General features: G+C 43.4%; 1 protein-coding gene across 3 annotated transcripts in view; it reads left to right on the forward strand.

Moving 5' to 3' along the window:
• The window catches only part of LOC141726905 (zinc finger SWIM domain-containing protein 6), a 330,987-nt gene that overhangs the window by 283,489 nt on the left and 19,985 nt on the right, over positions 1–27,513 (forward strand). For all 3 annotated transcript variants that reach the window (XM_074531999.1, XM_074532000.1, XM_074532001.1), the window contains exons 11-12: positions 6,263–6,420; positions 6,945–7,108. In XM_074531999.1, coding sequence (XP_074388100.1) covers positions 6,263–6,420; positions 6,945–7,108 — 322 coding nt within the window. The remainder of the gene's footprint in view (positions 1–6,262; positions 6,421–6,944; positions 7,109–27,513) is intronic.

Below are 27,513 nucleotides of genomic sequence, written 5' to 3' on the forward strand. Positions count from 1 at the left end.
GAAAAAGCTTGGTAGTGAAGACCTAGCCTTTTTTTCTAAAGCATTGTTCTGTTTAAGGAGAAATTACTTTGGTTTTGTCATCTGTAAAAGCAATCGATGTCTGTACTAACTACAGTATAATTTATAAATGTACAATTAGTGTTTATATACAACTATAAAACAGCATTCTATGTTACAAATCCTTCTAGAATTCCACTATTGGGACTTGTGGTTTTGTATTGAACAACAGCTTTAGCACATGTGTGTGTTCTTTTACTGATGTGGTTGCATGTGTATAATGCAAGTGGCAAGGAAATGAGCAGAGGCATCCCACTAGCAGTCTTAGGATCATCTGCTGTTTAGCTGCTTCCCCTCACTTTATATACTGATCATGATGTCAGATGGTCTGAAATATCCCTTTGGTCAGTTTGGGTCATCTGTCCTGGCTGTGTCTCCTCCTAACTTCCCATGCATCTCCAGCCTCTCCCCAGAGTGGCAGTACAAATAGCAGCAAAGGCCTTGGCTCTGTGTAAGCCCTTCTCAGCAATAACAAAAACATCTCTATATTATCAACTCTGTGTTCAGCACAAATCCAAAACACAGTCCCATACCAGACACTGGGAAGAAAATTAACTCTATCCCAGCCAAAACTAGCACACTCTAGAAAGCCAAATGAGGAGAAAATAGTCCCATGTTCAAAGGACTAAATGGGAAGGCATGCATAGGAACAAAACATAGCTACCATCAAGTCAGGGCAAAGGTCTGCATAGCTTGTTTGGAGTTTTGTGCCTCCAAGAGTGTCTAATAGTGGGTGTTAGGGAAGGAATGTAAGAAATATGAGAAACAACTTTGCATACTTGCTACTTAGCATTAGAATTTTTGAATTTGAATTTTTAGAATTAGAATATTAAAAATATCAATTTTATAAAGTACACTTGTATCCTTGTATTCAATTTCAGTCACTACCTTTAAGTGTTTCTCAGAGATTGTGGAGAGTTTTCCTCCTTAAACTAAATGACGGAGACCACATTAAAAGGCTAGAATAGACATCTATGAGTAGCTTTGCACAGTGCACTGAATGCTTCAGTGAATATTATGGCAACATGCCATTCCTCTTGAAGAACTATTTGGGCTTTCCCAAGAAACAAATCATAACTGATAATTTCTTTTCTGGAAATTTCCTTTTTCAACTGGAAAAACAAGAAAGGCACTGAAAAATCCAAATCTCTAGTTGATTATGGGGAGGTCCAGCCATCTTTTGGCATGAAGCTGCCATCTTGGCCAAAGAAGTTACTTCTCAAACAGACCAGTATAAGAAAGAGTTATCTTTTCGTTTCTAGCTGGTAAAATCATAGGAGACATCAGCATAATCAGGGCTGTTCTCCATAGCTCTCTTGGCATCACTTTTAAGGCAGATGGGCGTTGAGCTTTTTAATTTTATTTACTTATGCATTTTTAATATTTTGTAATATATTTGGCACTCTTAAGAAATATGGACTGCTATCTTGAACTTTGAACTGCAGTGACAGAAGATGCAGACACTTTCTATTTCATGTCTGTCTGTGTTCCTTGAAACTTCTCAAAAATTCTTATAAAGAACTTTAGTTACTTTTTCCATTCACACCAAAGTGATACTTCAGTATACAAAACACTCCTGATAAAAACCAAATTAATAACTAACTAAACCTAAATGTTGTTTTGAGGTGGGGAAGGAAGAAAGAAAACAGGAAGATTGAATGTTGTAGTGGGTTGACACTGACTGGACACCAGGCACCCACCAAGGCCCCTCTCTCACTCCCCTCCACAGTTGGACAGGGGAGAGAAAGTTTAACAAAGGGTTCATAGGTTCATAAGGACCAGGAGAGAGCACTCATCAAATACCATCACGGGCAAAACAGGCTCAACATAGAGATATGCACTGAATTTATGACACTAACAAAATCAGAGCAGGATAACGAGAAGTAAAATAAAACCTTAAAAGTACCTTTCTATACTGGTTTAGGGCAAATTTGTTAAAGAATCTGCAAAGGAGGGCCCCTCCAGAAAGCGAAACCCACACGGCCCCTCCCCCCAACCGGTTCGGGAAAAAATTCCTCGGAGAGAGGTGGAAAGAACCTGTTTATTTGACTGGCCCCGCACCCCCCAGCACACAAAATGAACAATACCCGATGACACCGCTCTGAGAAAGATGGCAAAATCAGAAAGTCTCTTTCGGGGGTGGTTGCTCTGTTCTCAGTCCCTCCGGTGCTGGGCCAGCCGCTGCAGCCGAACCTTCGGTGTTCCCGGGTCCCAGTCCGGAGCAGGTTCGAGATGGTCACAGGAACAGGAGAGGAGAAACAGTCCAGGAAGCAATGTGGACTGTTTAGCTAGAACTAGCTAATAAGCAGAGGCAGAAAGCAGATCAGAAGCAAGAGCAGAAAAAGAGAGCAAGCAAAAGCAGCAAGCAAAAGCAGCAAGCCCAAAGCTGGAAGTAAAAAAAACAGCTCTGTCTACTGCTTGTCTCTGTGTCCTGATAAGAGAAACCCAAACAAAACTTCCACTCTTCAGCGCCGGTCTTAAAGGCACAGAACAGATGAATGGGGATATACAAGCATCATAACGTCACCCCAGGACACTTTCCCACAACCCTCCCTCCTTCCAGCTCTGCCTCCTACCCCAGCAGCACAAGGAGACAGGGAATGGGGGTTATGGTCAGTTCATCACCTGTGTCTTCTGCTGCTCAAGGAGAAGAGTCATTCCCCTGCTCCACTGTGAGGTCCTTCACATGGGAGACAGTTCTCCTCGAATTTCTCTGATGTGAGTCCACCTCACAAGCACCAGTTCTCTGCAAACTGCTGCAGTGAGTCCATTCAACAGGCAACAGTCCCCCCCTAACTGCTGCAATGTAGGTCACTCTTCCATGGAGTGTAGTCCTCCAAGGACAGGTTGCCCCGGTGTGGGACCCTGTCTACACAGGTCTCCCTTGAGGTCATAGCCTCCTCTCAGGCATCCACCTGCTTTGGCATGGGGCTCCCGCATGGGTTGTGGGTGGATCTCTGCATCCCCATGGACCTCCATGGGGTTCAGGGGAGCAGCCTGTTTCACTGTGTTCTTCACCACAGGCTGTAGAGGAATCCCAGCTCTGGTGCCTGGACCACCTCCTCCCCCTTCTTCTTCACTGACCTTTGTGTCTGCAGAGTTGCTCTTACATGTTCTCACTCCCTTCTTCTCTGGCTGAAATTATAACTGCACAACAATTTCTGGTTTTCTTTTTTACATATGTTACCACCATTTCTAGTTGACTCAACCTTGACCAATGGCACATCCATTTTTGGAGCGACCAGGGATTGGCTTTGCCAGACACTGTGGAAGCTTCTAGCAGCTTCTCACAGAAACCACCCCTGTAGCTCCTCCACTATCAAAATCTGGCTGTGCAAACCCAATACAAATGTATGTCTCATGTTTGTGAGGTGGAATGGATCAGAAGAGGGAAATTTAACCATGTCTTCCTTTATGGCATGGGTAAAATGTTTCCACATAGAAATCTGCATGGCTGCTCATGCTTTTAGAAGTCTGTGGTGGTTTGACCAGGAAGAAGTGGGAATTCTGGGATGCTGTGGTCAAACCAATGGATGCTCGGAGTTTGATATTGGCACCTGGTGTGGCCAGTGGGGTCTGGACACACCTCCGAGAATACACAGGGGTTAAAAAGCAGAGCTTCGGCCCTGAGAGGCTCTCTCTTGGTACTTCGAGGCGAAGAGGTCAGATCTCCCTCCCCTGTCCAGCCGCTGCTGCTGGGCCGGGGAGGGGCAGCCATGTGGTGGGCCCGGGGCCTGGACAGAGATGGGGGTGAGGAGGCCCTTGAGGATGGAAGGGTGGAGGACCCCCAAGAGACAGCCATCGGGCAGCCATTCCCCCCCCAGGAGGGAGAGAGAGGAGAGCCGGCGTCTGAATTTGATAGCAGACGGCCCAGGAGGAGAAGGCGGGGGAGAGTGCAGCCCGGCAGGAGCAGCAGCACGTGTGGGAGTACCGGCGTTCCAGGACAGAGAGAGACTGAAATTTTTAACCCTTTCTTACATGATTGGGGCCTTGCAAAAATGCTGATCCTCCTCGGAGTTGAATAAGAAGGGAGATAAGAGATGAGATGAGATGAGATGAGATGAGATGAGATGAGATGAGATGAGATGAGATGAGACAAGGACCTGGCCCGAAGGATTGTGGAGACGACTGACTGAGTGGGGAGAGATGACTGGAGTGGCCTTTTGGCTGGACTTTTCTTGTGTAGCCATAGACTCAGTTTTATTCCTGTGACACAGAGACTGCACTTGGGGGGAAGCAGTGCCTCGGAACCAGGAGGGTTCATCGTGGGGACCCCTCGGCCCCAGGGGGTTGGAAAAATATGGGGGGGACAGATGTCCCAAAGCAGAGACTGTGCCTTTTTGGAGTGAGACAAGGCATCCTTAAAAGACAGCCCTAGAAGCAGCTCTGGTCCATGCACAGTGGTGAGAGCACTGGGCATGGAGGGAAGATGTCACAAGCGGCAAAAGGACTTTTCCGGGCGGTGCCGAAGTGACATGGAAGCACACGAGGTTTCAGCGTGTTTCCAGGGAAAGACTATGGAACAAGAAGGACTCCTCTCCTCTTCATGGACTGAAGTTTGAGTATTCTAAAGGGTGGTGCCAGGCTGGGCAGTTGGTGATTTGGGAGAATGTATCGGATTGGGAAATTTTGGTGGTGGGGAGGAGGAAAGTGTTTTTTGTAAGGTTTTCAATTTCTTTTCCTTATAGTTTTTTCCTATTTTCCTGTAGTTTAGGTAATAAAGTTTTCTTTATGTTTAAGCTGGAGCCTGTTTTGCTTATTCCTGGTCAGATCTCACAGCAGACACCAGGGAGAGGGTGTTCTCATGGGGGCACTGGCTCTGTGCCAGGCCCAAACCATGACAAAGTCAAACATATTTCTTTCTTCACTTGAACATTTATGAAAGAAGCTAACTTCTCAAGATGACAGCTAGCTGCTCTCCAGACATAAGTGTTAAGTGTTAGTCAACACAGGTCATTGAGCCATGATGACAACTCTGGAGTATTTTGCCTCTCTGCATTCAACATCATCTGTTGCAATTTCTTTTCTTTTCTTTTTTTAAATTTTCGTTTAGTGTGTGGAACACAGTGTGAAATCAATAGAATTTGAGACCATAAGGCCTTTTGTGCATGCACCTCAGGGCTGCAAGGACAGGGTGTGCTATCCTTGATGGTCACTTTTGTCAACAGTTCTCTGCTTGCAGCACTGAAACATATGGAGTACAGCCTTGGAGAATGTGGATCTGCAGTGACCTAGTTGACTGTTCACTTGGAGTATGAACTCAAATGTTTGGCTTCATTTGGCTGATTCCCTGTTAAGCCTGAATTTCAACCCAGGCTTTGTGAGTCAGCCTTTAATGGCGATGTTTAATCACAAAGTAGCTTTGCTAAGACCTAACTAAATAATTGATGTTTCAAAGGGCAAAAAAGTGAAGAATGCTAAATCTGCTTGTGCTTGTTATAATGTTCCCTAATCTTGCCAAAATTGCATGAAAGCCACCAATTCACAACAGCATTTCTTTTCACAGCAAAGGAACATAGAAGCTGGCAATGAAATTCAAAGTGACAGGAAATTTTCCTTTCAAGATCTTTGTCCATTTGCTGTTACTCATAACCTAATAATCCTTTTTGCATTATGTTAGTTAGGATTTTTCCTGTTTGTTTAAACTATTTAATAATGCATTTTTTTCTCCCCCTTTTGTGCTTGGAAAAAATCAAGTAGGGAATTTATATGTATTTTATTTTTACATATATAAAGCTATATAGAGGTGTCCTCCCTCCCCTCACTTTATATAATGAGCATGAGGCCATATGGTCTGAAATATCCCTTTTGTCAGTTTGGGTCACCTGTCCTGGCCGTGTCTCCTCCCAACCTCCCATGTGCCCCAAGCCTCCTTGCCAGCTTGGCAGTGCAAAAAGCAGCAAAGACGACAAATCCAAAACATAGCCCCATACTAGCCACCATGGAGAAAATTCACCCTACCTCAGCCAAAACCAACACAATGACTTAATTGTCTTATGAATTCTTACAGATCCCTGCTGATGTAGGCATGTTTGGCAAATGGACTTTTAAGATTCCCCAAGAAAAGAAGTGGTTTTCCAATGTCTTTATACCCCAAACTGCACATTTAATAAACAAGGTCAAGTGTTCTTGCAGCTTTAGTTTTGCTTATGAGTAACCTAATATAATAATGATTTGATGAAAGAGTATTTCTTTCTTATTTCAGGTTGCTAGTATTGGAATCTATGGCTCCTTTGGGAGATACATCCCGTCCACACCAAATTGCATCAGTTGTTCCAAACCGGTATCCCCGCTGGTTCACCCTAAGTCACATCGAATCCCAGCAGTGTGAGCTGGCATCTACCATGTTGACAGCAGCCAAAGGTACATTGCTGTCAATTACATACTGAACTAAGTGCATGCTTTTAATGTTTCATTAAATAAACAGATTATAAAAATTGTGTTTTGGAATTCAAATGGCAGCCTGACAGGAGCTTGAAATGGGAAAAACAAACTGAACTGACTTAAACCTGTCACTTAATTTTCTAGAAAAGTGGTTAAACTAGCTACATAGTAGCCAGATGGGTTTCATTTGAGGCTGATGAGACAGCTTTTTGTTCTTCTGACACAATATAGAGTGGGAAAACCAAGAGTAGACAAATCACTTCTAAAATTCACAAATCAAGATGACTTTTAGCCATGTACTACACTAACACTATCAGACACCAGGGGAATTTGTGGTCTTGTATCTTTTGTTCATGTAATTTCATTATGGAAGGTTTATAAAATTAAAATGGGCATAACTGAAACATTGTACTATTTTGAAGCAAAGGCAAGCTCAATTATAATGCATTTCTGTATGTTTTGGAAGCTTGTTCTGTTTTGGTGATTCTGTTTACACCTTGCAGGTGATGTTCAGAGGCTGGAAACAGTGTTAGAATCCATTCAGAAAAATATCCACTCCTCATCACACATCTTCAAACTTGCCCAGGATGCATTTAAAATAGCAACACTCATGGACAGCTTACCAGATATCACTCTTCTGAAAGTTTCTCTGGAGTTGGGACTTCAGGTATTTCCTTCGTTCATTATTACTACAGTAGAAGACAGGAATTTGACCCTGTGTTGGTGGGTACAGCTCTTTAAGTCACTGAGAAGCCTCTCAAAGACCCTCTTTGAGCTTTGTCTGGAATTTTTAAATTCTGTTTTCTGATGTAAAGCACAGTTAACTGGTAAATACAGAGCAAGGATCTGTGCAGTCCCTTTGTGCAATTTGAGTGGAAGAGAGAGCTTGGAGCAGCTGGCTGAAGGGCATTCCTCTGTTCAGGTGTAAAAAAGGACCAGTGCAATGGGTTTGGGAGTATATGTAGGGATGCCTAGAGAGCAAAATTATTCTGCTTGCCAGAAATAATCGTATAATTGAATAGTTTGGGTTGCAAGGGACCTTTAAAGGTCATCTAGTCCAACCTCCTTGCAATGAGCAGGGACATCTTCAACTAGATTAGGTTGCTCAGAGCAACCATCTATGTGGCCCTCCTCTGGACTTGCTTTTGCAGCTCTTTTCCATGGCCTTGAAAGGTTTCTTGTCATTCCTCCCATTTTCCCTTCCTTTACCTCAAACGACATTTTGTAGGTGCTTGATAAATTACTAGAGGAAGCCGAGGTCAAGCATAATGACCCGTTTCAAGGCAGACTGTACCTCTCAGTTCTTTCATCAAATCCTGCGCTCCACAAGCTGTGGGATGGTTATCTGTATCAGTCTCGGCTTGAGGTGTGCAAGAACCTCAGATCAGTTTTCGGGCTCTTATGAGAGACTTCATAGGTTGAAAGGAGACAGATAAGTTTTTAGGTATCTGGAGTAATATTGCCTTACAGTGATGAATCTTGGGGTTTGCACAGTTCATTTCAACAAAAATAAATCTCTTCATCTTTCTTCAGGGGATTCTTAAAAACAAGAAAAAAACAAAAACTCAAAAAATTCAAAGATCAGAAAACCATTTATTACTCTGCTTCAGTAAACAATGATAAGACTTCTGGGGTGTCCTGGTTTGAAAAGGAAGTTAGTTTTTTGGGATGCTGTGGTCAAACCAATAGGTGCTCAGATTTGAATTTTGGCACCTGCTGTGGCCACTGAGGACATGGATACGCCTCTGAGAACACAGGGGGTTAAAAGCAGAGAACTCCCAGGAAAACTTTCTCTTGGGTTCTGTCCATGAAAGCAGTCAGACCTCCCCTGCCCAGCTGCAGTCTGGGTGGGTGAGGGGAAGCTATGCAGCAGGGTGAGGTAGGCCAAGGCCTTGGACAGAGAAGGGAGGTGAAGGCCCCTGCAGGATGGAAGGGTGGAGGAGCACCAAGAGGCATTGGGCAGCTCCCCCACAGAGAGACAGAGAGAGCAAGAGGGAGCCTGTGCCTGTACTGGTGCCACCTTGAAATTTGATATCATGTGCTGGCAGCATGGCTGAAGGAGAAGGGGGGGGTGCAGCAAGGGTGCAGCGAGAAGGTGCCTGGCAGGGCAGCATGGGAGTTCTGGACAGGCAGAGCCTGAGATTTTTAACCATTTTCTTGGATGATGGAAACCTTACAAATGCTGATCCTCCTGGAGTTGAATGAGAAGAGAGATACAGATAAGAAGAAATGGGCCAATGTGATGCAAGTTTGTGCAAGTGAAAGATGTCTGAGAGAAGTTGAAAAGAATCCTAGGTGGGAGAAGATGATGGAGTGGCCTTTGGCTGGACTTTTCTTGTATAGCCATGGACAGAACCATTTTTTTATGTGACAGAGAGACTGCATTTAGTGGGAGGCAATGACTTGGAGCCAAGAGAGTGCAGTGATGTTATGTGAAGGAGTGCGTGAACAGAGACAACAGGTGAGGAGTGTGGTTTGGTGCCCTCCGTCTTCAGGGAAGAAGATGATCTCTGTTCCCAAGACCCCTAGGCCCCAGGGGGTGAATTTGGGGGGGACAGGTGTCCCAAAAGTGAGAGACTGTGCTTTTTTTGGAACTGGGCAAAGCATCCTTAAAAGGGGAACCCTAGAAGCAGCTCTGGTCCATGTGCAGTGGTGAGAGCACTGTACATGGAAGGAAGATGTCACGATGGCAAATGTTATCTGGGCGGTGCCACATGTGACATGGAAACACAAGAGGTCTCAACTGTGTTTCCAGGGGAAGCCTATGGTACAAGAGGGACTCCTCTCTTCTTGAAGAACTGAGAATTGATTATCTAAAGGGTGGTGATGGACTGAGAGTTGGTGATCTGAGGGGTGGTGACTGAATTGAGAATTCAAGGTTTTGTACTACTGTGATGTATTGGAAATTTGGTGGGGGGAGGAGGAATGTTTTTGAAAGGTTTTCATTCTGAGTTCTGTGTGTGTTTCTTTTTATATATAGTTGTAGGTTAATAAAGTTTTTCTTCTTTATTCCTAAGTTGGAGCCTGCTTTGCTCTATTCCTGGTCACATCTCACAGCAGATACCAGGGAGAATATATTTTCATGGGGGCACTGGCATTGCGCCAGCGTCAAACCATGACATGGGGAAAGGATATTATCCTGATTGCTTCTCATGCCAAAGAAAGCTAGTATTTGACTATTCTAGATTTTCAGAAGCTAAGGTCAGAAAGCTGAGATTGTGTGCTTTGTTAGCCTTTCCTATTCTGAAGATTGCTATGGAAATCTGCTCTCTTTTTTTTTCCCTTCACATCACATTTCTTGCTTAAATGTTTGTTTACTTGAGAAAGATTCTTATGATTGACTCAAATGTCACCTCAAGCATTTACCAAGTATCATTCAGTGGTAGCAGCACACTTTGGATATCACTGTGTTCATGGATACCCCTGTGTGGATGATGGTGTCATCAGAATGTCTTCAGTAAGATCTAGTGAAAGAAATGTCATGAACCTGTACTTTCTTGTAAATCCAGTGTTTGGAATAAACTGGTGTAGAATATGTCCACTGTCAGCCCCAAACTTACTAAGGTGGTTCAAAAACCTTAAAGGTAGTTTGCTTTCCAGAAGGATGATGCATATCAGTTTTCTGGTAGTAACTCACAGCTATATAGATTTCTACAGTAACATTTTTCCTGTAGAAGTCTTATAATGTCAGTAATGTCTTCAGTGGCCTACAGATGCTTTCCCCTCTCCTGCCTCCCAACCTAATGGCAATTAGATTGCCTATGTTTGCTATCTAGTAACTGACTACTTATGACATCTGCCCTATAAAACTCTATTTCTCCCCTCGCACAACAAACTGAACAGCACTGTCCTCACCAGCCCAACTTGTCATTGTTGGGCTGAGGAGGTGATAACAACAATTTCACAACTCTGTCACTGAGATTAACGTGACAGAAAAGCCTCTTATATTGGTCTAGATTTAGGAGTAATATTTGGACTCCTGGGTTCTTTCTCCCTATTTCCAATGGCAGCATGTGTTATGTGACTCAGCAGAAGGAAGGCATTTAAACTAGCTATGGAAAATGTGGCCAAATGGACATGGAACATCTCAGATGTATTCTGTCCTTCAGAACCTTACTGGTGCAGATACTCTGAGATCTGCAGGTACAGGAGGAGCTTCTGTTTCTCCATTTAACTGCTGCATGCTACATCAATGCCAGTGTTACCACACATACACACTGACAGGTACTGCTGGAAGAACTGCTGAGCAAGTTAGTGCAGGTGATTGCTTGATGCCTATTTGGCAAGTGTGCTGGTTTTAACACCAGCCAGAAGGTAAACTCCAAATAAGCCACTCCCCTTCCTTCACCCCACCCAGTAAGGGAGGGACAAAAGCAGAGAACATTGTTTGAGATAACGACTTACTGAAAGCACAACACAATGGAATAAGACACACACAATAACAATAGTAATATTGATAGCAAAAGTATACAAAAAAAGAAGGTGTTTTACCTATAAAAAGGTATTCATTGCCGTGGTGGGTGATTACAGGCTCCTTAGGAGGGATGAGCAGGGCAGGTAAGGCTGCAGGTGGCTGACTGTGTAATGGAGGGGATGGAGTGTACAGAGCTGTTATGAATGAGTGTTTTAAGATCACTTGAAGAATCACTGGCAAAGGTATCAACAAAAACAGGTTTCATATAAAAACAACAGCATGACAAAGTTTGTGGCAAGGTTTACTCTACTGTTTACTAGATGGATAAAACACACAGAGAAAAAAAGCAAACAAAAATCCAAAATCAGTCAATCAATCAATCAATCAAAATGAAAATAAACCCCAAATTATCTATGTGGAGGCTGCTGGGGGTGGGGCAGGCAAAAGGATAGGAAAGGGTAAAGATAAAAAGGAATATGATCTAAAGGCCCAATAGCACTTAATTTAACTTAAACTTAGCAGCACTTGATATCATTTAACTTAAACAATTACTGATATAAAATTTTGGTAGCCAAACCGAATTTTATTTCTATATTTTTTGTTTTAAAGAAAGCAGCACTGGGTGGCTGGGGAGTCACCGCTCCACTAACGGCACAACACACCACTTACAAGTTCAGCAAAGTATATATACTGATTTAAACCTACAAAGCATTTTCCAATGTGCTTGGTTAGTCCGAATCAGCAAATATCAATAAGCTGGGATCAGCAATTTCATAATCTTTCTGGGTGGTCATTGGCTTTCTGTCGTTCTTGTGGCCATCTGGAGGAAGGCCTTACACTGGTGTCTGCTACATGATTTTGTCAAGTGCATCAAGCTTTTTATTATACATAAGCATTTAGTTGCTTTGTTGCAATATGTCTTAGCTTTACCACAACTTCCTCTATTTTATTCTAAGCACCAGTCGTCTTGCTACCTCATCTCTTTACTACACTTCTTCTATTTTGATGCTTTATTTGGCTATTCGGTCAGAAAGTTTCAAAACCATTCTTTGTAGCTATCCCAGGGAATGCACCCATTTTCGACACAGCAGATACAAGCATTTGCTGATTCCATTGCCAATTGACATGAATCACAAAAATATTTTTCACATTACTAAAGTCAAAGAATTTAGCAAACGATTCATATAGAATTGACTATACCACAACAGTAACTCACAGGCCTAACTTACTTACAAATCAAATGAACTTGAAAATCTAGGAGAGAAGCATTCCTGGTACATTTGCTATAGCATATTCACACTCTCACGCACACAGACATAAGGAGTCTGTACAAGATACCTGTGAAAAATTCCCATCTAATTCAGTGAAATACTCACTTCAGATGCCTTTGCATCTTCTCAGTGGGAAAAGGGTTGAGCCTTGAGGAGTGGGAGTACCAGACCAGGATCCATTGTCATCATTTGGCAATCCTCCGAGTACAGCAAATTTGAGTTTGCTGATTCTGAAAGACTCCACTCAGTGGGTGATTGCTGGTTGTAGCCCACTGCAGTCTGCAAAAGCTCAAAGGCTCTGTCTTGGTCTGAAAAGACAGGCGTCTACTAAGGAAGCCAGGAGCCTCCCCTGAAATGGAAAATATAAACTCCCTCCCTCTGAATTGTTATAATTTTGAAATTAATGGGCTGTCAGGCAAAGATATGGGAGCAGGAATAACAGTTCTTTATTAGGGAAGAAAAAAACCCCAAAAAACAATGCAGTAAACCAAAACAGCACTGACAGAGTCAGAATACAACCTGACACCCTGTTGGTCAGGGTGTTGGTAGCAGTCCAATTGAAATGGTGGCTGCAGTCTTCCTGGAGTGACAGATGTGGTTCTGTTGAAGCAGTGATCCTTTAGAAGGGTGTAGTCTTCCTCTGAATATCCAGTGGTGGTGTAGATGGGCCTAGTCTTCCTCTGGGAATCCAGTGGGAAAGGCTGCCTGTGGTCTTCCAGACCTCTGATTACATCCAGTTAAGAATGCTTGGCTCCTCCCTCTGGGCAGAGCTTATCACAGTGGGATGATGTAATTTTATCAGTCATGCAGTGAGACTCAATGACCCATTAACAGAAGATATCTCCCAGAGGGAGGATTGGTTGTGGAAGAGATAAAGAAAACTGCCCAATTAACAGAAGATAACTGCCCCATCAGATAACAATAGAATACACACCCCCATTTCCAACCTAGGACAGGCTCTCACTTTAGATTGCTGTTTATAGGCCCACAAGACAGTAGGCCATGGTCATAGTAATTTTCCATCCTGGCCTCAATTTGGGTCAGTAACTTTGTTTGAAAGTTTGAGAACAAAACAGTTATTCACTTTGGTAGCTATTGCTGCTGAACAAGTTATATTTCCTTAAGAAGTCTATGCAGTAGTGGGGGAAGATGTTGGAAAATTCTTTTAGCTATAGCACTGTATTGTGTCTGACTGAGGTAAAGTTCACAGCCCTTACACTGCTCTACTTTGCATTAGTAGCTGAATGGGTATTGAAAACAGACCAGTGATTTGGCTCCAGCTGAGAAGCACTGTCCCTCGGACATTCCTTCCCCCATCAAAGGGATGGGAGTGGACAAGATCCTGAGAGGGGACACAACCAGGCCAGCTGACCCAAATTAGAGAAAGGGACATTCCATACCATATGACATCAGCTCAGATATATAAAGCCAAGGAAGAGAGGAAGAAAGGGGGGGGCATTCATGATTCCTCAATGTTTGCCTTCCAGAGAAACCATTATGCATGCTGAAGACCCACTTCCCAGGAAGTGTCCAAACATCACTGCTAATGGAAAATAGAGATTGACTATTTTTTCTTTAGTTCACTCTGATTCGTCCTTTCTGCTTTCCTGCTGGACTGAGGTCTCCATGGGGTGTGCAAGTTCCATTTCACCCCTAACATTTTAACTGAGCTTTGCACTATTAGCAATGAAGTGTGAACTTCTGTCTGATGACATTCCCACTAGCATTCCAAACTTAGTGATAATTTCCTTCAACAAAACTTTTATCACCTCCCTATATTTGTTGGTGTGACAAGGGAAAGCTTCTGGCCATCCTGAAAAAGTATCTACCAGTGCCAATAAATGCCTGTACCCATTTTGATGTGGAAGCTCTGCAAAGTCTATTTGCCAATAGTCTCCTGGACAATTTCCTTTCTTAGCAATCCCAGGTGTAGGCCATAGAATTTGATGTGTATTGTTCTTTAAACAGGTCTGGCACTTTTTAACAATGCTTTTCATGATACCAGTCATTTGTATGCTCAACACTTGAGGCTTCCCTGCTTCTACCATAGACTTTATCCTCCAATGAGTTATCTTATGTTGTTTCTCTGTGATTTTCCTTATAAGATGTTGGGGAATTATTACCTGTTTGCTGGATGTTATCCACTGTCCTTCAGGACTCTTTTCAGCATCTAACAATTTTGCCAGTTTCTCTTCTTCAGCCTGATAATTGGCAACCTCCTTGTCCAAGTGCTGATATTTTTTGGGTAAGGCTAATAGGGTGTTCCCACCAGCAGCCTCCTTGGCCACTTTATCAGCCAGACAATTTACAGTATTTACTGGGGTGTCTCCAAATTGATGAGCTTTACAATGCATTATTGCCACCTTTCAAGGTAACTGCACTCCCTCTAACAATCTCTGTGTTATTTCTACATGTTTCACTGGGGATCTTTGAGAGATTAACAGGCCTCTCTTTCCAAATGGCTCCATGGGCATGGATCACTCCAAAAGCAAATTTCAAGTCAGTCCAAATATTTAGCATCTTCTCCTGTGCAAGCTCCAATGTTTACATTAGTGCAATCAGTTCTGCTTTCTGAGCCAATGTGTTGGGGGTTAGGGCTTTGGCTTCTATTATCTCATGCTGAGTTACCACTGCATACCCTGCTCTTCGGATTCCATTTTTCACAAAGCTGCTCCCACCCACAAAGAGTTCCCAATCCCCTTTTTCCAAGGGAGTGTCCTGTAGGTCATCTCAACTGGAGTACACCAGTTCAATGGTCTGCAAGCAATCATGGGTTGGTTCCCCTTCTTCCAGGTCAACTTCTAAGAACACTGCTAGATTCAGAAAGTTAGTTACTTTTAACTACACATCATCTTATTCTAACATTGCTGACTTGTACGAAGCAAAGCGACACAGAGTCCCCAGGCAGGTGCAAAGGAGAGCCCCTTTATTGCAAAAAACAGGCCTTTTTAAGCAGTTAGCTGGTTACCCATTTACAGAGTTTTAAGGCACAACAAGCCCAAGTCAACCAATCACCATACACCATGATGTGGACATGCAGCAGTCACGCAGCACGTCTCTCACGTCTCTCTACCCCTATTCCAGCTGAGTCACTCTCCCATAGTTCCCATCTACTTAGCCTAAGTAGCAGGCCTGAGACATGATTTTACAAGGGTAACAAGGCCCTTATTTTATAAAGCTTTACCTCTATGTAATACTGACTGGTATTTTAACATCCTGCTTGGTGATAACCAGTGTCCTCCTTTTTGTTCGAATGCCGTTGTAACTATGGGGCACAAAGCCAGTCAGTTGCTGTCCCAGGGTTCATTTTTTTGTTTCCTGGATTAGGAGGACTGTTGCCACTACTGTCCTAAAACAGTATGTCCATTCTTTGCTGACATCATCAAGTTGTTTAGAAAAGTACGCAACAGGTCTCTTCGAGGATGCCAGCCATTGTGTCAATGCCCCCAATGCCAAATAAGAACTTTCATCCACAAACAGTTCAAAAGGTTTTTCTAAGTTTGGTAGTCCCAATGCAGGGCCAGTCATTAAAGCATGTTTCAATTCCTGAAAGGCCTTCCTGCATTCAGGAGTCCAGATGAGGACTTCATCCTTTTCATTAACTGCCTCATCTAGAAGTTTAGCAATCAGCTCAAAGTTGAGTATCCATAGGCGACCCCACCTGACCATTCCCAGAAATGCTCTCAGTTCTCTTTTAGAAAGGGACTTAGGAGTTTGATAGATCATTTCTCTTTTTTTTTTCCTGGCCCAGATGCTTTTGTCCCTGTGAAATAGTAAATCCCAAATACAACACCTCTTATTTTACAATTTGAGTCTTTGTCCTGGAAACTTTGTATTCAGATTGTCCTAAGAAATTTAACGGAATAATGGCCAGTTCCATATATTCACTTGCAGTCAAGGAAGCTATTACGATGTCATCCACATACTGCAGCAATGTTACACCCTCATGTTCTTTTTGCCATCCTTCTAATTCCTTAGCTAGCTGGTTACCAAAAATATTTGGACTATTTTTGAATCCTTGCAGTAACACAGTTCACGTCAGTTGAGCCTTTCTCCCAGTCTTTGGACTTTCCCATTCAAAAGCAAACAGATCTTGGCTTTCACTTTCCAAATGGATGCAAAAGAAGGCATCCTTTATGTCCAACACTGTGAACCATTGATCCAAATTCTTCAAGGTTGTCAATAAAGTATAAGGATTGGCTACCACCAGGTGCACTTCCTGGGCTATCTGATGGATAGCCGTAAGATCTTGTACCTGCTGATGCTAATTTGAGTGTGATGTCTTTACTGACAAAATAGGAGTGTTAAAATGGGACTGGAATTCCAAAAGCAGTTTGTGTTCACAAAAAGTTTCTATTAATGATTCCAGTCCTTTCCTAGTTTATAATTTCAAAGGGTATCGTCTTACGAGTCAAGCATTTGGCTTTAAAAGGATCTTTACCGGTTCTGCATTCCTAGCATCCAGTATCCCCTGCAAATCATTCCAATAAGGATCTTGTGTCCTAATGACTGTTTCCACAACCTTAGAAACCTTTTCTGGGTCCTCCCAGTAAGTCCCTGCCAACTCCTTCCAAGCTTGTAAATCCAACACTGAAAATGGCACTTTAAGAGTTACTGGTCCCTCTGCTCCCACTGCCTGCTGTAAGGGGCGTGTTCAACCCACATGTGCCCCCCTTGTCTGCCCTGCTATGGGCTAAAACTTTCATGGCCTGATACAGGGCTAAGACTTTTACTACTACGGTCACTTTCTTCTTCCATTTCCACATCTGCTCCCTGCCTTTCTCCTCTTTCTTATTTGGTCTCCCCTTATACACTAATAAATCCACATCCTCCTCCTTGTTTGTCTGTCTGTATTTAATACAACATTTACCTATGCTACAGGCAGAGCAACACCTTTTGAGTGGTTTCTTATCTTCCTTTTCTAATGGTAAAATCATTGGATCTCTAGGCACATGTATACATTCCTTCTGCAAATCAGGATTATTCTGCAAATCAAAAAATAAATCAACATCAGGGGCTTCATTCTACTTGCCTTCCCTTCTACAAAACAGCATTAGTTGCAAAATGGTATTATAATTTACAGTCTCATTAACAGGCCACTTTTCTGGATCATCAAGCTTATATGTCGACCACCAATGATTACGATATTTCACAAGTTGTTTTCACATCAGGGGGTTGTCTCCCCAAGCTTTTTCACTCCTTAGGACACAACACAAAGGGGAGCTTTTTGGGATCTCTTATTCCAGGAACTGTCAAGATAGCCCTGCTCCCAAATTTAGCACTTTACCAACCTTTTAACACTTCCAAAACATTTTAAAACTTTTTACAACCATTTTATAACCTTTTATAACCTTTCTCAAAACCAAGATTGCACTCCAAGCATCCCGGTAGTAGCACATGATCTTACCCAAGCCCACAACCAGTTACATAAACCTCTCAGCCTCACACTGCATACTTTCTCTCAGTGTGACATACAGGCAAAACACGTTAAAATAAAGTACCTTATTTAATGTCATATTCTTTGTCCCAGAACGAGAAGTGTGGTCTACTTACCAGACCAGGGAAATGGAAGATCTCCTGAAAAATACTTTGGTGTGTGCTGGAGTGCTAACAAGTCCTCTGGTCTGCTGAGTTGCTGCCACTTTGTAGCATCTGGGGTGCCAGAAGCTGTCACTGAAAAACAGGAAATAAACTCTCCAACCAATTTGTTTGGTTAGAAAGCTGACATTAATTTATTAACAGCACTGAACACACGGGGATTTCTCCTCAAAGCATGCATAAGCAGAAACCTAACAGACATGGTTCTATAATGAAACTAATATATATTCATCACATTTCTATTACATATTCATTACATTTCCTGAATACATGCATATATGCTAATTATTTATGTGAACTTATTTGGATATGAGTAGGGGTCTTTGAAACGTCTTTGGTGGTCATTTGGAAACATCCTATTCCTCAAAATCCCTTTAATAGTCCTGGATCTTTCTGATGAATTTTCTTTTCTTGAGAGTATCTCAAATATGTGGTCAGGTTATGATGCACTTCTCTTATCATTCTTTGCTCTGGCACTCCATCTCTGTTCTCAAAACTAAGACATCTGCTAGTACATATTAATCACTAATATAAGTAAACAAGGAAGCATTAGCTAGTCACAAATGTAGGGAGTTAACACAAGACCACATACTCTTTGGCATTTGTACTAAGCCCTGCATGGTGCCAAACTAAGCATTAACCATGGAGATAGGGATCATACACGTTTGTGCTATAGTTAAAAGAATTTTCTAACATCTTCCCTCACTGCTGCATAGACTCCTTTTCAAAGAAATATAAATTGTTTGGTAACATTATTCAGGCAAAAAAAAAATTCCAAGGCTGTTAGTTAAAACCCGGAAGCTCATTAGACAGCATAAGTTCCTGGAGCAGACAGTGTTTCTGATAAACTCAAGAGGAGCTCATCCACAGAGCTATTTGTCAAGGCTGAGTCCTAAGGAGCATTTCTCAGATCATAGTGTGGCCGGGGGGAGGGGAGGGGGGAGTTAACAATTGCAGTTGGCAATGGCACAGTTGAGAGTCTCTGGGTAAGGATTAAGGGACAAACAAAGTGGATGATTTCGTGGAAGTCTACTATTGGCGATGAAGAGAGACAGGGACTCCGAGATGGGGACTCGGTGAGATGGTCAGTGAATCCAAATTTATTGTGAAATACAACTGCTTATATACTTATTCTAGGAAGTCTAGAAATGTTTTACTACAATGACTGGGTTAAACATCACATAAACAAACATATATTTTAAACATCTCTTGCTTGCAGAAGTTGGTGTAATTTTCTGGTAAGTCAGTCTGATTTAATCTTCTTGCAATATTCAAAGCTGTTTGTTCTTGCCAAGACATCCGGTTATCAAATCTCTTATGCTAACCAGGTCCAAAGTCCATCATCTGTCTTGTGTATCCCAATAGTCTACTATAGGCCACCCAGCCAGGACAACGATGCCGATGAATTATTCTTTAAGGAACCAAGGGACACCTCTAAATCAACCACCCTTGTCCTTATGGGAGACTTCAACTTGCCATATGTTGATTGGGAATGCCACACAGCTGGCACAAACAGGTCCAGAAGATTCCTAAAACACCTGTATGACATCATGGTACAGGTGCTAAGAGGAACTACTAGGAAAGGTGCCTTCCTTCATTTGTTGCTTGTTAACAGAGAGGGGCCCATGAGTAAAGTGGTGATTGGTGGCCATCTGGGCCACAGTGACCACAAAGCAATCAAGTTTAAAATCTCTGGTGAGAGGAGGAAAAGTGCCAGCAAAACTCCAGTCCTGGACATGAAGAGAGCAGACTTCAAGCTGCTCAGGGAACTAGGTAGCAAGGTTCCCTGGGAAACTGCTGTTGAAGGTGCTGGGGTCCATCAGGGCTGGTTACTTTTTAAGCACCAACTCCTAAGAGCACAGAGGCAGGCAATTCCAAAATGTTGTAAGTCAAGCAGCTGAGGCAGAAGACCATCTTGGCTGAGCTAAGGCAAAAAAGGAAGGTGTATGCCAAGTGGAAGCAAGGTCAGGTGACATGGGAAGAATACAGAGATGCTACTTGCCACTGTAGGGAGAAAATTCATGCAGCCAAAGCTCAGTTGAAGTTTGAGCTGGGCAGAACTGTGGGAGGCAATAAAAAGAGCTTTTAAAAATATGTCAGTAGCAAAAGGCAGTGCAGAAATAACATTGGCCCATTATAGGATGAGTATGGTCACCTCACAAACAGGGACATGAACAAGCTAGATATGTTCCATGCTTTCTTCTTCACCTTGGTCTCCAACACTGATGATGGGCTAGGGGGATCCCAGTGCCCTGAGCTGGAAGACCATGGCTGTAAGAATGATAAATTCCCAGGTGATCCTGAACTTGTACGGGATCTGCTGCTCCAGCTGGATCCCTATAAGTCTATAGGGCCTGATGGAATTCATCTAGGAGTACTGAAGGAGTTGACTGATCTCATCACTAGGCCTCTCTCAATAATTTTTGAATAGTCTTGGGAATCTGGAGAGGTCCCAGTTGACTGGAAGCTGGCAAACATTGTCCCAATTTTCAAGAAGGGCAAGAAGGATGATCTTGAAAACTACAGGCCTGTCAGTCTCAGTGCGTAGTAAAATTATAGAGAAGATTATTCTGGAAAGCACTGAAAAACACCTGAAGGACAATGCCATAATCGGTCACAGTGAGTGCGGTTTCATGAGGGGGAAGTCTGGCTTGACAAACTTAATTTCCTTTTAAAACAGTGTTACCCATTTAGTTAATCAAGGGGAGATAGTTGATGTAGTCCTTTGGAACTTCAGCAAAACTTTTGATACTGTCTCTCTCAGGATCCTTCTGGACAAAACATCCAGCACACAGCTGGATAAACACACCATGCAATGGGTGAGAAACTGGCTCATGCATCAGGCACAAAGGGTTATAGTGAATGGGGTGACATCAGGCTAGCAACGGATCACTGGTGGGGTTCTGAAGGGATCCATCTTAGGGTTAGCGCTCTTCAACATTGTTTTGCCAATCAATGGGGTCAATAGAATGGACACAGATGCCAGTAGGAAGAATGGTCTTATTTTACTATTAATATTGAAGCAAAACAGAGGTAAAAAGATAAATTTAGTAAAACAATAAGCTTATTACTCACTTGGCTTCAGCAACAAGTAAAAATAAGCAAGGTAATGCATCTAATCTTTACTATATGAGAGACAGAGAGAATAGTGACTGAGAAAGATACATTACCAATTGCCTAAATACTTTACCATCATCCAGAGTCTGCAGTTGCTGGGGAGCTCTGTTTTACAGCAAGGACCTGGACAACCCTTCCCAGCAAGTGGGAAAATCCTACACAGTGCGTCCACCCGTAGGTGAGGTCTCCAGTTCACCCAAAAAAGGGATCCAGCTTTTATAGGACTAAACTGACAAGTCCAAATTACTTGTTTACCTTTTTGTGCAGAAAACATCTGGTTCTGATGGGCCACTTCCTAACCAGCTGGGGCCAGGGCTTGGCCAGAACCTAAACGCTAAAATATTCTAACAAGTCTTTGGGGGTATTTGTTGAAAGCATTTCTTGATATATCCTACACAGGGTTATAGAAACATCTCTACACCAGCTAGTTTGGCATTAAGAAGAACCAATATAAATGTTTTAATAATCTATTTTTAACTAAAGAATCTTGATGGTATTAATAGCTTCATGCTCAAGATTCATCCTGTAAGTCAACTCAGGCTTAGGCCTGTGTTGTGGTTTGACACTGGCCAAATGCTAGACATGCATGAAAGTTGCTCGCTCACCCTCCCCTGCCATATCTGGGCAAAGGAGAGAAAAAATTAATGAAAGGTTCATGAGTTGAGATAAGGACCGGGAGAAAACACTCCAAGGGCAAAACAGGCTTGGCTTAGAGGTACAAAGTGAATTTATTACTAACAAAATCACAGGAGGATAATGAGAATTAAAACAAGCCCTTAAAAGCACCTTTTTTCCCACAACCCCTCCCTCCTGCCCACCAACAGTGCATGGAGACAAGGCATGGGGGTTTTGGTCACTTTGTTTTGCGGAGATAAACAAAACTCCACAACTTTTGTGAAAGTTGTAAAGCCAGTATGTTTACTACAGCGCTGGACGCATGTGGGAATCGTTCCCCTAAAAAGACATGCGTACTTCTGGGAACTTCAGGTCTCTTTTTATCCCCCTCTCAAATACATATGCATACAATTTCACAATAGGTTCATACATATTCATTTCTACGAATTTCGGTGACATTTGCCGCTAGTTCTTCTTTATCAGAAAGAATTCCTAGGTCAGGTTGACCTGCTCTCACAGCAGTCTTTATCTCTCTCTATCACCCTCTCTCTCCCCCTCCCCTTATCTCTGTCCTTCACTGAAGCAGTTTCTCTGAGCCTAGGCTTTTTGCAGCCAGACTACACAGCAAGCTACATACTTAAAGATGTACATTCCAGCTAAATCAAAATGGATTTCTACCCTGGAAAATTTCCACTATGCCTCAACTTCATCACCCAAGATGATCTTCCACTGTTCAGGGAGAGAAGTCTTTCCCCTGCTACGCTGTGGGGTCCCTTCCTATGGGAGACAATTTTTTGTGAACTCCAATGTGGTTCCAATCTCCCAAGCAGCAGTCCTCCCAAAACTGCTGTAACGTGAGCCCCTTCCACAGGCAAACAATCCTCCCAAAACTGCTGTGGCCTGGGTCACTCTTCCATGGGGTGCAGTCCTCTAAGAATAGGCTGCTCCAGACTGGAAGCAGGGGCCCTCACACTCCACCAGGTCTCCCATTGAATCACAGCCTCTTCCAGACATCTACCTGCTTTGGTGTGAGCACCTCCCCCACCGACTGTGGGTGGATCTCTGCATCCCCCATGGACCTCCATGGGCTGTAGGGGAACAGCCTGCTTCACCATGATCTGCACCATGGCCTTCAGAGGAATCTCAGTTCCGGCATCTGGAGCACCATCCACTTGACACACACCTTTGAGATATTTGTATGCACTGATGACATCCCCTCTCAGTCTTCTCTTGTCTAGACCAAACGGACCCAGCTTCTGCAGCGTCTCCTCATAAGAGACCAGGACCTGGGGGTTCTGGTCGATGGCAAGTTGAATATGAGTCAGCAGTGTGCCCTGGCAGTCAGGAGGGACAACTGTGACCTGGGGTGCATCAGGCACAACATTGCCAGCCGGTCAAGGGAGGTGATTGTCCTGCTCTACTCTGTGTTGGTGCAGCCTCACATCGAGTCCTGTGTGCAGTTTTCAATGTCACAATGTAAGAAGGATGTAAAGCTATTAGAGAACATACAAAGGACAGGTATGAAGATGGTGAAGGGTCAAGAGGGGAAGTCATAATAGGAGTGCCTGAGGTTTCTTGGCTTGTTCAGCCTAGAGAAGAGGAGACTGAGGGGAGACCTCATGGTGGTCTACAACTTCCTCATGAGGGGAGGAGGAGGGGCAGACATTGATCTCTGTAGTGACCAGTGACAGGACCTGAGGGAATGGCATGAGGCTGTGTCAGGGGAGGGTTAGGTTGGTGTGGTGGGTTTAGTGCTGGTCAAACACCAGTGTACTTACTAGAATATACTTACTCATTTCCTGCTGTGAGATAGGATTAGGAGTGTCGTGGTTTGAGAGGAAGTAGGTTTTCTGAGATATGCTGTGGTCATGGTCACCAATAAGTGTTTAGATTTTAATATTGGCACCTGGTGTGGCCACTGGGGACAATGAGTACGCCTCTGAGAACACAGGGGTTAAAAAGCAGAGCACTCCCATGAGAAGTTCTCTTGAATTCCAGAGAGGGAAGCAGATCAGGCCTCCCCTGACCAGCTCCCGGCTCGGCGGGGGAGGGGAGGCCATGCGAGCCTGAGGTAGGCCGAGCCCTGAAGATGGAAGGGTAGAAGAGTGGAAGAGCATCAAGAGGCATCGGGCAGCCCCCCCCCCCACCGCCGCCCCGGAGACAGAGAGAGAGATCCTGTGCCACCTTGAAATCTGATATCATGTGCTGGCAGCACAGCCCAGGCGGCAGAGAAAGTAGGAGGGGTGCAGCGAGAAGGTGTCCAGACGCTGTGGGAGGGCAGAGCCCAAGCTTTTGACCCTTTTGTTAGACAATGAAAACTTTGCAGAACATTAACCTTTCCTAGAAGAGAGATAGATAGGAAGAGATGATAGAGTAGCTTTTGCTGGACTCTTCTTGTTATAGCCATGAACAGAACCATGTTTCCTTGTGACACAGAGACTGCATCCAGGGGGAAGTGATGGCTCAGAGCTAAGAGAGTTCAGTGTTAGTACCCCTCAGCCCCAAGAAGTGAAATTTGTGGGGGGACAAGTGTCCCAAAAGTAAGACTGTGCTTTTTTTAGAACGAGACAAAGCATCCTTAAAAAAGATGACCCTAAAAGCAGCTCTGGTAAATGTTCAGTAGTGAGAGCACTGGACATAAAAGGAAGAAGTCACATCAGCAGATGTTCTCTGAGCGGTGCCACGAGTGACACGGAAACACACGAAGTTTCAACGCTGTTTCCTGAGGAAGCCTATAGCACAAGAAAGACTCCTCTCCTCTTGATGAACTGAGAATTGGTTACCTAAAAGGTGGTGATAGACCGAGAGTTAGTGATTTTGGAAGATAGATGTATTGGAAATTTGGTGGGGGGAGGAGGAAATGTTTTTAGAAAGTTTTCATTTTCCCTGTGTGTTTCTTGTTACTTAGAGTTGTAGCTTAGTTAATAAAGTTTTCTTTTCTTTATTTCTAAGCGAGAGCCTGCTTTGCTTATTCCTGGTCACATCTCACAGCAGACACCAGAGAGAATGTATTTTCATAGGAGCACTGGCATTGCGCCAGCGTCAAACCATGACAGGAGGAAGGCAAAGCAGGCTCAAAACTTTAAAAGGATATAAAGAAAGCTTTATTAATAGTAACTAAAAGGAAGTTTAATAAGAATCAGAATAAAACTTTTAGAACACTTTCCCTCCCCCCTAAAACCTTTTCTTTCTTGCTAACAACGTACAGAAATAATTTAGTCAGTTTATTACTTTTAGAACAGTCTTTCTGCAGTTCACTTAAGGAGGAGAGTCCCTCTAGTAAATTTATGGAGACTTCTCCACAAGAAAACAGTTATTTTGTGGCTTTTAATTTCCACGCATAGCAACCGCCTGGAAAATCTGTAATTGTGAAGTCCTTCTTATTTTTACAGCTTTTCTTACAGTTGTGTTTATGGGCTATGTTAACTTATGGGGTCCTAGTTTAAAGATGAGCTGTTTAAGAGTAAAGGTTCTCATTATCTGTCTTTGAAATCATCTTCATCTCTGGGAACAGAGATCATCATCTCTCCCTGGGAGCACAGGGTCTTCATCACTCTTCTCTCTTTCTCTGTTCAAACTTCTCATGAGATCACAGCTACTTTAAGATTTGTTTACTTTAGCATGGAGGCCTTTGCTAGATACAATTTAAACAAGTAATCTCCCTATACTTTTTAATGTGTTGTAGGAAAAAAAGAGTCTGATGTTTCAATTATATATTTTTCTTTAGCTTTATAAGAGGATTTTTAGCCTAAAACTAAAGGCATCTCCTCATCCCTCCCATCTGAGACCTGACTTCTTTATTGACTTTGGTGTCTTTATGTTGTTTTCTTACATGCCTACACTTTGTCCTTTTCTCTCACCTGGGGGAGGATTAAATCACTAAAAGAGTTAATATCTCGCCCAGGGCCTGCAGATGGTCACGTGACCCTTGCCAGCTCAGTAGCTTGCAGCCAGAGCTGTTTTTCGATAGAGGTTTCTGCAGCCGCTGCGCTAGGGCTGTGTTGGGATCAGCTGTGTTTGGGGAGGGCCAGAATCTCAGCAGCTAGACTAGAACACAGCAGCAGCATGGTTGGGGGCCAATGGCTTCTCCTCCCCCCTGCCCAGTGGTTTGGGGTGAATCTCAATGGTGGTAGAATCTTGGTGCGGCCTGGCCATGGCCCCGCGGCCTCCCCTCCCCCTGCTCAGCAGCAGATGGGGCCTAGTGGGCTCCCTGGAACAGGGCCTGGACCCGTGGCAGGGGGTGCCCAGCTGGCTGAGACAGGGGGCTGGGCCGGCCATATTACCTGATCTCAGGCTGGAAAAGGGAAAATTCCCAGGATTTTTGTTTTTACCATGGGTGTTCACAGAAGCGTATCAGCTTTCTTGGTAGTTTAACAGATTGCCAATTCTTAAAGCTAATTACTGATTGGGTTTTTTTGACAGGCACGGAGTAAACTGCTAGCAGCTTCTCTTAGAACATCACTTCCGTGATGCAAAACCAGCACAGTTGGATATTAGAAAAAGATTCTTCACCCAGAGGCTGGGCACTGGAACAGGCTTCCCAGGGAAGTGGTCACAGCACCAAGCCTGGCAGAGTCCAAGAAACATTTGGACAACACTCTCAGGCAGATGATGGGATTCTTGGGGTTGTCCTGTCCAGGGCCAGGAGTGGGACTCGGTGATTCTTGTGGGTCCTTTCTAACTCAGGATATTCTATGATTCTATGTAGAAGTAGTCATTCACACCTTCTTTTTTTTCTTTTTTTTCTTTTCTTCTTTTTTCTTTTTTCTTTTTTTTTTTAATTTTTTCCTCCTTCACCAATAGCAAAATTCAGTTCATAACCCTGTGTCACATGAAAAGGGGAGATATCCTTGACCCTTAGTGTTTGATTTGTCTGTCAGCACCCCTGGAAAGTCAAAACCCTTGTGCTTGTGCTGGTCCAGTCTGTCAGGGTCCCATTAGGGGAATCCTTCACTGAACAGTCCTGCTGGATTAAATTACTTATTAAAGGACACACACTAACATCATAAGGGAGACCCCTCAGCAGGTCTTCCACTCTATTTGAGTATGTTATCTGCTGCTGGCTACTGCTAATGCCTGTGAAGGACTCACTAACAGTTTATGGAATAACACTTTATTAACATAAAATTGTGACAAGTTAAGATCTGAGGAGTGTTGGTTATAGTATCTGACTACAAAAAATGTATTCAAAGCAATACAGAGACAAGGTCTAATCCTCAATAAAATACTCAGTGCATATAGCATATGGTTCTTAACCAGTAAGTGTCCCTATGGGGGAGAAGACAGGTTCAGCTCATCAACTGATCCCAGTAGTTATGATGGAGTCTTCCTTAACTTTTCCCCCATTCTCGACTTACTTTTATACTACTTTGTTATTTTTAGGTAGAGCTCTAGTGACTCTAGTCATGTGTCGGTTTTTGGCTGTTTGAAGGGCCTGGAAAGGCCCGGAGTGGCCTTGGGGCAGCCCGCGTATCGAAGGACGAGAAGGGGCTTCAGTTCTTCTTTCTGTCTTTATGTTTATTAATTGTTTATCTAAAAGATTTTCTTTCACCCCGACAGAGGTCTGCTCAGCAGTCAGCCATGAGCACACTGTGCTGTCCTCTGGACAGCCACCTATCTTTATACCCATTGTTACGTGTACAATATTTATCATTTTTCCCCAATACCATTTATTCTTATTGCCTGGTGCACTTTTAGTAATGACCAATCCCAAAGTGCCACCATCACCAAAGAAGATGGAGGAGAAGAAGAAGAAGAAGAAGGACAGGACACGCCCCAATTCCTCCATCTTACTTCTCTAAACCCCCCTGTACATAAATCCTAAACCCTGTGTCTCACTCTCTAATTAACTAATCCCTTCACCATTCACCCCGGTGAAGTCCTCCTATCCTCATACAGGTGTCGTCTCCCGTGTAGGGTCAAAGTCCAGCCACCAGACACTTCTGGCAACATTCCAGGACTCCCAAGCCCCCCAAGGGTGGTCTCGGTGGCTCAGCACCTCAGGACTGAGATGCTGAGATCCCACAGTCATGTATACCTTTGTTACTGATTGGTATA

Source organism: Zonotrichia albicollis, chromosome W (genome assembly GCF_047830755.1).
Source record: "Zonotrichia albicollis isolate bZonAlb1 chromosome W, bZonAlb1.hap1, whole genome shotgun sequence".
In the NCBI taxonomy this organism is placed as follows: Eukaryota; Metazoa; Chordata; class Aves; order Passeriformes; family Passerellidae; genus Zonotrichia; species Zonotrichia albicollis.